At 31.5% G+C, this 13,245-nt stretch overlaps 1 protein-coding gene across 1 annotated transcript in view; it reads left to right on the top strand.

Annotated features, from left to right (window-relative positions):
* The first annotated feature begins 2,584 nt into the window (after positions 1 to 2,584).
* Positions 2,585 to 13,245, top strand: part of LOC105224138 (glutamine synthetase 2 cytoplasmic) — a 30,900-nt gene continuing 20,239 nt past the window's right edge. The window contains exons 1-2 of the mRNA XM_011202129.4: positions 2,585 to 2,729; positions 9,280 to 9,464. Coding sequence (XP_011200431.1) covers positions 2,716 to 2,729; positions 9,280 to 9,464 — 199 coding nt within the window. The 5' untranslated portion in view covers positions 2,585 to 2,715. The remainder of the gene's footprint in view (positions 2,730 to 9,279; positions 9,465 to 13,245) is intronic.

The raw sequence follows: 13,245 nt of genomic DNA, 5'->3' as shown, positions 1-13,245 counted from the left end.
AGCTATAGCTTAAGATTTTTTTTACGAAAATGTTGAAAAATAACGGAGTTATGGGCTCTCTTCGGAGGTGCCAAAAAACAAAAGTGCCCCAACTGCTGGCATGATACCGGCCGAATGAGTAGCTGAAACAAAAAAATTTGAGAAGTTTATTAAACTTAGAAATATTTCCTATACATTGAACTACGATCTTTGAAAAACATCAAAAATTAAGAAAATGGCGTAATTTTGAAAAAAAATCGTTTTTACGAAAAAAATGGTCGTTTTTTTTTAATGCCAAATTGACAATTTTCAACCAATCAAAAGGATCGTGTCCATTGTATAGCAAATCTATTCAACTATACCCAGTTTTAATTCGAAGTCGATCGGTCAATTTCTCGTTGAGTTATGATGTCAGCAATTTTGAAAAATGTCGTTTCGAGAAAAACGCGTTTAAAGTTTCACTTATATACAAGGTCTGTCGCAAAAGAAACAGAACTGTTTAAAAAAACAACAAAAAATTAATATTTTTCAAAAGTTATATTTTTTTATTCGAAGTAGTTTCCTTGTGCTTCGATACAGCGTTTAGCCTGGTCAATTAGCAATTCAAATGAGTGTTTAAGGTTATTTTTCGGAATGCTCTTGAGAATATCGGTCGTCGCCTTTTGGATAGCTGAAATGTCATGAAACCAGTATCCTTTCATGGGCAAATGAAGTAATTAATTAACCATTAGTTTTTTGTCAAAAAATCAGTGACAAGCGTCGACCGATGACACGGCGCATTATCGTGCAACAGGCGCCAGGACCTTGCCTCACGGTATTGTGGTCGAGTAAAACACAACATTAATCGTCTGGCCAGGTGGGACGAACTCTCGGTGTACAATACCCTCGGAATCGTAAAAACAAATCAGCATTGTCTTTATTTTTGACTTCTGAAGACGATCGACTTCTGATCGTCACAGAGGTCCTCACGACCTTCTTGGAACTGGACTTGGATAGGCACTGATCACCATAAACTTTTTTCATCATTTGCAATGTTTCAGTAAACGTTTTCCCAAGTTTAAAACAAAATTTAATATTCGCTCTTTTCATTTTAAGACCGATGACCAAAAGCTGCTGTCACTTTTTGATCGATAACATCGATTGTAGTTATCCAATTATCTTAAAATTTTTACGAAATGTCAAGAAGAAATCAAACTTTTTATTATTGATAATAGTTGAAATGTTAAAATAGGGTCGATACTACCCCAACTTCCATATACTACATATAATGATTTTCGGTTTTCTAGCAAATTTTATGCCGAATATGTCCGTCAGTGTATGTATTATACTTATATAGAATATGTATATATAAAATTGCTTGGATTTCGATTCTCTGGTCGACATCTTAAGGTTTTTCCCTGGCTTTGATCCCTGCAAGTTGTAAGAGCATAAATTGCTCCGTTGCACCTGAACTTAGCGCTCCTTACTTGTTCTTATTTTTGATTGATTCTAAAATAGAACTTTCATCATCAAAGGCATTGTCTAACTACTGAATTATAGGTGCAACTTTAAAATATTATATTAATATTTTTGCGCATTGTAAATTTTCATAGAAAGATTTTTTAGATTATTTGCATGTGCAAGTGATTATAATTTGTTTTTAGAAACTTTCAAATTAATAAATGTTTAAGAAAATAATATTTCGTGTTCACATTAAGCTGTTAATAAACTTTCATTTGCAACTTCTTAAGCAATTATCATCCTTCAGTTTAATTAACGATCTAGTCGTTCTTTCCTTTTGCCATTAATGTGGATAGTTTGTATTGTTTTTTAATTAGCACCAATGAATGGAAAAAATAAAATAAAATAAGCCAAAAAACTTGCTTTCAGCCAATATTATATAAACACATCTACAAGCAGGGTTGCGCAGTTCTTCAATTCAAAAATTTTGTATTTTAAATTAAAATTTTAATATTTAATGCCAATTTCAGAAGATTTTTATATACTCCGAGATGTTGAACGAAAATTATGAAAATTTCATTTTAAAAATTGAAAATCTAATTTTTAATTATTTTACAAAAGAAACATATTTTTATATTCTTTAATATATTTGTTTTTTTTTTTTCAATCCAATAATTGGGATTAAAAATTTATAATTTTTTTTTAATTAAGATTTACCGGATTGCAAAATTAATTTTTTTTATTATTTTTTAATTGAATTTGGTTTTCTCAATGCATTCTTTGCAAACTTGCTTCGAAGTAATTGTGCATACATAATATCCTGTTGGAAATTGTAACTCTTCTTAACTGGAGCATTTATAAAAATCAATACTAGCATCATTCCTCATATTGTGTAGTCGAAAATGTCTTTTCGTATTTTTAATCAAACTTCAACTTATTTTTTTATATTTATACTAATAAATAGCGTTGTCTTCATAAATTTTATTGGTGGCTTGCGGGGCATTCTTCCCTTTTTACGGTCAAAACGTACGTTTGTTTTCCGCCTGTTTTCCCTGCAGGGTATGCATGCACAAAAATTTCTATAGCTGCGCATTTTATCTTATGAGTTGGCTAAGTGTGAAAATCGTTGCAGTAAGATCGTCTATAAAAACGCAGATAATTCGGCTACAGGTGCTAAAGTTACCAATTCGTTCATTGAGATAAGCGGAAGTGCGCATTCTGTGAATTAAAAAGCGTTTAGTGTGATATTTATAGTCTAACAGTATTCTATTTTTTTAATAAGAGTAAATTTGTGTAATGAAAAAAATCATGTAAGTTATGGTGGAAAATTAATAAATTTGCCTACATATATTGTTTGCACAAAATGGAAAATTACTTTAAAGGAAAAAAAAAAACAATTAAAAAAATGCACTTAAAAGGAAAATAGAATCTAGACTTTTAGCTAAGTGAAAAGGTATACCTTAGTTATTGTGAGTAATGCACTTCAAATGAAGCCGTATTTGAGTCGCAAATCATTTTTCTATGTGAAATTGTTTCATGTCAGAAAAACACTTGGATATTTGACATTGCTTGCTATGAAAACGTGATTAGAAAAATTGTCATCAATTTTAGTATAATCTTCGGCGAATAGAAGAACTCAAGTTGCACAACAAGATAGTTAAAACTCAAGCGAAACCGCTGCCACCCGCTACTTTAGTTCTATATAAAGACTAAAAGCTATCAATTGTTGATGTTGCGGCTAAAAATTTCAAATCTAATTTTATTTAAAATACATATTGGGATACATTTTTTTTAACTTCGATATTTGGGATTAGAAATTTAAAAATTCAATGTAAATATCTGCGAAATCACTTCAGACACGTTAATAAATTCGCTCAGGACAAATCCCTTAAACACCCCTACTAACATTGTGATAATGCTTACTCCCCAAAAAAGTACTAAAAGTGCCAAAAACAATAAACAAAGCCAGAGATCCGAGATTGTACGGAAGGTCTTTATATTGTATGAGCCGGGGGTCAAAATATGAGGACGGACGAGGCATCGCCCACATTTAGATGAAAAGACACATCTCGAGATTGGGTAGATGACGTTATCCTGACATTCCTACATTATTTTTTGTGCCTGACGTAGAAAAAATCGCGTAAAAACTTTCTCTAGACGCCACGTACTTATGCCGGATATGTCGGTTAGCGTATGCGTTATACCATATATTTATTTATAAAATTAGTCTAGTCTACCTCCTTCTTAAAAGTTTTTAACCTATTTTGTAGTTGAAAAAAAAATAAATATATAAAAATAATACCACAGTGTATATTAAAACAAAAAAAGCAGCCGGAAATTGTAATTAAATTTCTTGGGTAAATGATACTTCAAACAAATTTATGAGCGCGATCTGTCAAGCAGTTTGTTTACAGCAGCTGCTTAAGGGGGGGGATACCTTTAGTACCGTAAAAAAAGTTTTTTCCAATTTTATTATGGAAGAATAAAAACAGATCACATCCGATTTTTTTGCATATATATTAAGAGGTATTATTGAACTACAAAATAAAAATTATTTTATGTAAAAAAAAACAAAATGGCGGAAATATCAACGATCCCATTGATTGATATTTTTTTGCGGCCGTCAACTTCCTGGTTAGGCTTCTTATCCGAAATGAAAAAATTATTTTTTTTTTTTAATCTGGAAGCTTTTAGAGAGGTTTTGAAATTTTCGAAAAATCGGGGTTGTAGGCCAGAACTTTGTAAAAAGTGCCATTTTTACGGAGATGAAAATAGTTAAGCAACTGTCAAAATGCCATTTTTCTCGGAAAAGCGCTCTATCACGCACTTGAATATAAAATTGTCTGCAAAATAGGCTTTAGTTGAAGTAAATCAGTTAAATAATTCGCTCGCAATTTTGATGGCCGGATGAAAAAAGTTAGTTTCGAGGAAGCGAGCCTTAAAGTTCTCCGGTTATGATGAAGTGCAATGGTTCTAGGGCCTATTTCTTCGAAAATATTCGGAGTAAAGCAATGAAACTTCGGGACTTAATTTTTTAATGGTTTTTGAATTGATTACAACGAAAAAAAAATTTAGTTTTTTGAAAATTCTAAATCCTTAAGTCGGTACACTTCAGTAGTGCGTTGCGATTTTTGCAATGGATACAAATAGCAAACAAAGAACTCGTCTCAAATTTTGTGTTTCTAACCAAACTCGTGTACGTAATTGTTGCAAATGTTGGGAAAGGCTTACTGTGATTCAGTTTTATCAAAAACACCTACACCTTGTCTAAGATTGGTACAAAGCCTTCAAACACGTTAGAGAGATCTTTGAAGACATGCTTCGTACTGGGCGACCTTCGACCTCTTCAACTGATCAAAATATTAAAAATGTGAAGGATATGGTGCTTGAAAGTCATCAGGCAAATGTATAGATGTTTTCGGTAGTGAAACGTGTTTTTGCTCGACTCGTCTCGATAAAGATTTTTTTTTTCAAAAAGAGTACCGTAAACAGGTCTCTTTGGTCCAAAAACGCTATGAATTTCATCGATCAACCGCCGCATTCTTCAGATTTGGATCCGTGTGTTTTTTTTTACTTGTTCCCAAACTGAAATTTCCGCTCCGTGGAACCTAAAACAAAATTCGCTGAAGGAGCTGAAGGCGATCCCAAAAAGTAAAGTGCTTATGTAAAGTGTTTCGAGGACTGGAAAAATCGTTAGCATAAGTGTATTACATTTGGTGGGAACTACTTTGAAGGCGACAAAATTAATATTGATGAATAATAACTTTTTTTGGTTTTTTTTTTACAATTCCCGGGTACTTTTCTTTTCTGGCACAATATATACTGAAAAATTTTAAACCTTCGAATCGCAAAGCGCACAATTTCATTCTGTTTTGTAAATTCCTTAAAAATATTCTTTAAAATCTTTTGATCCAATAAGAGGTTTTATCTTTTGGTCGTTATAAGGTATTTTTTAATTTAATTTAATTTTTTATTTTATTTTTTATTTTTTTTTTATTTTTTTTAAATTTTTTTTATATTTTTTTTTATTTTATTTTTTATTTTTTTTTTTAATTTTAAAAAATTCAATTCACACGTAGAGTCATTGCAAGTACTGGACGCCAACGTAAAATTCTGTAATAGAATTTCCTTAATCGTGCCACTGTAACTATAGTGCTGGTCTCAGAAAACGTATTACCGGCTACAAATTTCTACAACGTCACTGGACTCTCAAAAAACTCACGAGCGGCTAAATAAAAATTCGCGATTTTCACAACATTCCCCCGCTTTTGTTTGCTTACGCTCTCGATTCTCGTGCTCTATAGTCGCAACACAACGACCAACAACAACCAAATGCAAAAACAATTATCAAACCGCTTGTTGTTGTAAACGTTTTAGTGCTTAAAAACGCTTGTCCATTGTTGTTTTTATTGCTACCACTATTCTAACTACAAACTACCTAATACATGTCTAATCTAAATAGTATACAAATGTTGTTCCTGTTGTTGTTTGGTTTTGAAGTGTGTTTTGATATTGTTTTTTGCATTTGCTCAATTTGCCTTTGCACGTGAATAAAACAAAGTGAAATGTAAAAACAAAACAAAAATCACTAATACATAACAGATCGTGTAGGTGTGTGTTTGTGTGTGTGCATATACACTCGCAGCTTTTGTGTTGCGCAGCGTTGCCTTGTGTACACACATACTGTTAAATTAATTTAGCTTATTTGTTGTTATTATAAATTGACTTGAAACAGCGTTTTTGTGTTTAGTTGCATTCCAGCAACGTTTGCGCTCATTTCTCGAAACAGAAGAGTTCTGAAACAAAGAACGCAAACGGTTAATTCTCGTGTCCGCCGCCTACATACATATATTTCAAAAGTATCCTACAAGTATATCCTGCGCCTTTATTTTATCGTCGCTTTCCGGTTATCGTAGCTGATTGTCGTACGCTGATCTCGCGGTTCATTCCAAAAGAAAATATATTTTTTCCGAATTTTTAGACTTGTGAATTTATATAAAAACTCAGCAGGTTGGTGTCTTTGAAAACTGATGTGGATTTTGATTTACAAATGTTTGAAATTTTTTCTAATGTGTTTATAAGAACTGGAGGACTAGCTATAGAAATCTTGTTCTGGTATAATTTGTGTTGGTATAGCAACTGAGAAAAATATTGAAGTATTAAAAAATAAAATTTGAAGTTTTTAAATGCAGATGAATTTAAAATATTATCTCTTGGCAATATACAAAAATTAATTTGTATATATTTCTTAATTCAATAAAGTGAACTACAAATATAGATTCTTATAATAAAATAGTTCTTTGTGATGTAAAAAATTTCTGATCAGATAATTTGGAAATATTTTTTTAAACAATGTTCAGTTCTAATTTCTCTTGTTGTTTCACGTAAAATTATAGTATAACTCACAAGTGAGCTGTTTTTCTGGTCTGTCTGACCGCTTTACTTACTTCCAAAATAAAACTGTAAGATAAAATTAATACAATTTTTGTAGTCGAAAAAGTCCTTTCGTATTTCTAATCAAATTTTTACTTACTTAAACAAATATGTAGCATTTTGGTCAACCACTTTTTACCATTTTTCCGCTAGAGACATTATTACATCAGCATAAAACTTTCATCAGTGTAAATCGAAATTTCGAAATTTCCAGAACGGATACGAAACGACTTTTTCGACTACCCAATATGTGTATATCCAATAATCAAATATGGACCGCATTTACATTCGAAATCACTTCTACTTATCGTGCACGTAATTTGGGGCCAAATCTAGTTAAAATCTTAAATTATAAGAAAAGTTATTATTTTTTTTTTTAAATTTTTTCCGTTTTCGACAGGCAATCTTATCTCATCAAACCTGAGTATATTTCTGATATTTCTTATTATAAAAACTTTCCTGTCTGTTAGTCTGTTGCGGCTTAAAACTTATAGATAAAGAAATATTTTTGATAAAAAATAATTAGATCAACGAATTTCGCTAGAATTTTTGAAAAACCAAAAATATAACATCAAAATGGGCGGGAAATTATTTTAATGCCTGGATTATTGAATTTTGGTGTGCTTTGGTAGATTAGTGAGTTGCGCTGTTAGGTTATTTCCACATTCGCACACTTCAGCTGTTACATAACATTAAAATGCAGAAATTTAAAGGAAAAAGAAAAAAAAACGTTAAATTCAGTTGCACCGAAGCTATAATACCATTCACAAATAAAGTCGTTTCTATACAATAATTTCGTTTTGATTGATTAGTTTGTATGGCAGCTACGTTAATGTTACAGCGGTCTAATCTTAACAATTATGATGTTATCTCAGACAATAATCCATTAAAAATATCGTTAAGATATCTTCATAAATAAAAATGTTTTCCATAGCAGACCTTGTTACGGCCAATCAATTTGTATGGCAACTAAGTATATGGTTCGATATAGGCGGTTCCGACAAATGAGCAGCCTTTTGGGGAGAAAAAATGTGTGCAAAATTTCAAATCGATATCTTAGTAACTGAAAACTAATTAAACTAGTATATACTTAGATACGGACATGGCTAAATCGATTCAGATTAGATTAGATTAGATAAATAAATGAAGACCTATGGTCTATTGTGCTGTTTCTCAAGTCTCAACGAAATTGAGCAAATTGATAAATTCGAATATACTGCTAGATGCTATTGAGGCGATGTGATCCCTATTTAGAAACATGGATCCAAGGACGTTTTTTCTACGCATACAGACTACTATGCAGTGAATTAGCAGGTGTTCTTAAGTTTCAGGCTCCAAGACACAGAACCGGCACTTCAAACCAAAATCTAGGATCATGTTATATAAGTGCTTCTTGGGCTTGCAATTGCCAGTGTACACGGCGACAAGTAGTATGAGTTTGTACCTTGGGAGGAATCAGCTTGTTACGCTGATTATTTATATATAGGATGTATATTAAATATATATTCAGGATGTAATGAGTTGAATAATGAATTTTGACTGTTTTTATTGTTGCTTTAATTTAGGTGATGTTCATAAAAAGTTTTTTTAAATTTAATAAATTTTAATATTTTATAGGATTTTGGATTTTTATGAAATGAATGAAATCGAGATTTCGACATTGACTCAGACGCTATTTTATAAGCTTTAAAACAGCACCGTCTTGGAAAAATTATTTCATATGAACCACAAGAAATACTGCTAATCAAGATACTTCACTATTGGGTATAAATATCACGAACGGTGCGTAATATGTGTTCTCGAAATATAGCGCTACTCTCGCCACAATAACAAGAAATGACCTGGCACAACTCATAAAACATGACATGATTCACGGAAGCTATCTAGAAGCTGTTAACTTCTTTGTTTCTTTAGAATGATTTAATTAGTTCGGTTCGTATTTATATAGTACTGAGGTTTTTTTTAAACTTGTGGTGATACCAAGAAACATCAAACTGTTCTTTTATTTTACTTTTTGTGAATTTGACATAAATAAACCGAGCAGTAGGAAACTTCTTAAAGACTTGCTGGAGAGAGATTTGTATTGTGAATTTATTCATTGAACTCAGGCCTCTATCTCTCACTAATTTATTAAATGTGGAAGAGTGCTCATTTCCACCTGATATTTTAGCATCCATTATTATGAATTAGAAGCGATTTTTATATAAGTTTAAAACATAAAAATCTGAGTTGAATTCTTGAATTCTTAAGTTTCAGTATATTGCTAGGATATTGTTAGAGGAGTAAAATTGTTGTGTAGAAACCTTCAGTTTTTTCTCCACTATTTCAACTCCAATTATGCCACGTATTGATTTCTTTTGTTAACTATATTATGTAATTATATGAATATTTATTTATGCATATATATATATTTTTTTTCAATTACAGGATGTCGTCTCGCGTTTTAGAAGATTCACCAAATGCTCAACTCGATAAGACAATATTGGAGCGTTATCGCAACCTACCATTGAAGGAGAATATTGTGCAAGCCACCTACGTCTGGATCGATGGTACCGGTCAAGATTTGCGTTGCAAGGATCGTACACTAGATTTTATACCCAAAGATCCCAAAGGTAAGTCAATAAAGCAATTTTGCTATCGTTAACACAAAAAAAATTAATAAAAGTGATATCGTATGCAAAAAGCCCGCCTAAATGTGGTTTGGATGTGTGGAAAAAGGCAGCAAAGTGAATTTCTATTGCGAAATTACCAAATAGTGAAAAGTGATATTATTATAGTATGGACAGACATAAGTGTGATAAAAGTGCTTTATAGATTAACGCTAAATATTTGATTGATGCCATTATTTGTTTTTTGAAGTGTGAACAAAACTTCAGTGACTCAATTTGATTTGAATATTTGTGCCTTCAGTGACTCGAATTGATTTTGCTGAGTCATCGAGTAGAAGTTAAAAGTCCTTTAAAAAGTCAAAAGAGCTTACGTTCCATTAGTTTTTGTATGGAGTATCTCATATTGAATGGTTCTTGAAAATAAGCATCCGCTAGCCATACAAGTAGAATGTCGTTCAGCAAGGCATTGTTTTCCTTTATGAACTTGTCTTTTACTCTTACAAACCTTAATTTAGCTTTTCTAGTCCAGCGGTACTTCAGATAGCTTATTCAATTTACCTACTGGGTCAGTTGATTGGGTAGTAGAATGTCAATCTATTAAATTTTTTTTAGTTCTTGACTTTCTTAAACGAGTTTTTCTTAAAATAAAGCACTACGAAAATTTCTAATGTAGTGGAACCACTTTCAAACAGGTTCATAATAATTATTTTTATTATATAATTGTCTGTGGCTATAAATTATCAATAATTTTTCTCAATCGACAGATTTTTTTTTATTAAAATCTGTGCGAACGTGGTTTGACTAGTTAGCATTTTTTGTTGTTACTCAACATTGGAAAAAAATAATTACATTGCACCGTGCAATTATATTAGGTACACACATCCTACAACCATGCACGAGGCGAAAATCCCCCAAAGGTTTTGCGGTTGAATTGTATAAATACAAAATGCTTATGTGAGCTTTCCTCAGTGCTTTTATTTTATTTCATTTCATTTTTTTATAGATTGATAGGAATATAATTGATTAGTCTAGTGCAAACGATATCAGCGACATAGTTCGACATATGTATGTCTATACTATATATACATATATACAAAATATTTACTCTAATAGCTGTCTTACATTTCAATAGCATTTTAATTGTGTAAGAAATATATGGCGTACCACTACTATATTCGATCAGATTACTATCTATAACATAAGTGCATGCTAAGTAGACAGTAGATAGAAAAATGTAATGATTTCTTGTCGCAGAATTTTTGTTATTATTTACTTTACGTAATGTTCCCAACAAAGGTTTATTAACTGAATTTTTCTTACTTTGTATGTTGTTATCTACTGTCTTAACTGTCTTACGAATAGTTTAAATGCAAAGGTTAACTTTTAGAAAAAGTTGTTTTTAGAAATGTAATTATATATTCATATGTAAGCCTGAAGCTCTGCTTCCGGACTTTAAAGAAAAAGAAAAAAGTTCTTAAACTTCTTATAATTGTGCTGAAAATCTGATTGGATATTTATGTCCGAAAAAAATTTTGAAACTGTTTACCAATTTAAGTTTATGTAATCAACCATATTCGTTTTTTGATGCAGCTTAATGTCTTCTAAGTAAAAAAAATCCTAAAAATTATAGCATTTTAAAGACGTTGACAGTGCCTGCTGAAAGATAATCGTCATTAAAAAAATAACACTAGATATTTATTGTGCCTCAGATTAGTTTGACATCCACATAAGTTAGACTTATCTTTCTCCTCATCTGACTAGAATAAATAGTTTGCCTGAAAAAAACAGATAACCATAGAAGAAAAAAAAAAATACCAGCAGTTTTCAGAGATTCATTACAGAATCCTCGCATTTCTGGTAATTTTTCTTGCCTTCAGTTTATAAGTTCAGTAGCCGTCATTAAATATCCTGAATTCGATTTACCTTGTGGTACTAACCACTTGTTTACTGATACCATTTCCGTTATAAACAGAGTTTTAAGAAAGCCTTACGCAAACACTAAACCATTCTGTAATTTTAAAAGCTGAACTCTTATCTCCCGTACTCGCTAAAAATTGTTTATTAGCTGCATTCATAGCTAATTTGTTTCGAAAAAGCGATGGAGAGATAGGGTAAACGACAATATGTAATATTCATAGTATATAGTACAGGGAAAAGTGATAATATGTAATATAGCATGTTTAACAGACTCTTATCTGTGATGTTTCAGAAGCGAGTTCAAAGGCAAGACATTGAACGATTCATTTTACATATCGCGTGATTATTTTATTTATTACAATTTTTAGCATATTACGTATCAACTTTAATGTTTAATAACTCACGGAAAAGGAATTTGAAATTATTTGTAGCGTAGAAAGTGTTCTACTCAAATGAAGGGGAGAACTTAGGCTTGCAAGTTCAACGCTCGCTTAATATGCTTCAGTGAGAAATTTCAAATATTCCACATAAAGCACGTAGGGTATTTGTTAGTAATCATTAAAGTCAACTTATCATTTATATTTGCCAATAAATATACAAAACGGCTGGTTGATTTGTCAGCAGTGAAAATAAGAATAAATTTCGAAATAAGTTTCTGAATCCAAGGGCATTTATTCGAGCATTCAAGTTGCTGAAAATTCTCGAAATATTGTAATAATAGGTTGCTTCAGTGGCAACACTAGTTTACAGTCATTTTGCGACTGTGATGTTGGGGGCTGTTTCTTTGTAATTTTGGGTTGCTAAAACCGAAACTGATAGTAAAAATTTCCTAATACGTAGACTTTATTGTGTTGTAGTCAAGGGGCGTAGAGGTCAAACCACCAAAATTTACTAAAATTGCAAAATTAGCTGTAAGTGATGGGAAATTTTGGAACTTAAAATCATAATCAAGACACTTCAAATACCCCATAGGCATATCAGTCGCAAAATTTTACTTCAGTTTTGTTGAGTAGTGTATGCTGATTACTATTATCTCATTATCTGTATATTTGCAAACTGGTGCCTCAGTTTTTGAAATCTCGACTTGAAGTTTTTCATACGACCTTTTCTCTCTAAGAAACTAAGGACATTGTGGAAAATTTTGATTTTTGACAAAATACAAGTATATTATCGAAATTTGACATGACTAATTATCCAAGGCAAAGGTACAATCTTCGAACAAATTTTCTGCAGTATGGCATATTTTGTATTTGTGAAGGGTATTTATTATAGCTTTGGTGGCACCGAATTATCGAATAGAAAAGAATATTTTGTTATATCTTCTGACCAACCAGTTGGCTCTGCTTTAATATTTACAATTTCTCTGCATTCCACTACTATTCGTACTTGAGCCTATAAAGACGCATAACGGTTCTTTTTCTTAAACTGTGTTGTTTTTTATTATTCCATATGATTATTCGGATATGTTTATAATATAATTTACACATTTTTATGATGCCTGCAACTTGCGGTTACCGATAAAGCCCGATAAAGTACTTTTACTTTGTATAAGCTTGCGTCGCACTATCTTTAGATAAATATCAGATGTATATTATGTTAACTGTATATAAATATAAATATATTTATACGAACATACGTCGACACTTAGCGGAAGACAGAAATCTTGAGCACGCTTCGCCAAGTGTCCGCTTAACTGTGAAAAAAAAACGTTATCAGCTTCATACTAATTAGCAAATTAAACTAAAACTCGTTCACGTCAGCTTTTATGGCCGTAATTCCTAGTCAAGTTAAATGTAGTAGATATTTTAGCGCCTTTACACAGCTCAGTTTTATTTCAGTAACCGCTCAGATTAGCTACGTACAATGC

Source organism: Bactrocera dorsalis, chromosome 4 (genome assembly GCF_023373825.1).
Source record: "Bactrocera dorsalis isolate Fly_Bdor chromosome 4, ASM2337382v1, whole genome shotgun sequence".
Taxonomy (NCBI): domain Eukaryota; kingdom Metazoa; phylum Arthropoda; class Insecta; order Diptera; family Tephritidae; genus Bactrocera; species Bactrocera dorsalis.
The sequence above is the reverse complement of the archived record's forward strand: the minus strand, read 5'-3'. Positions and strand labels throughout refer to the sequence as shown.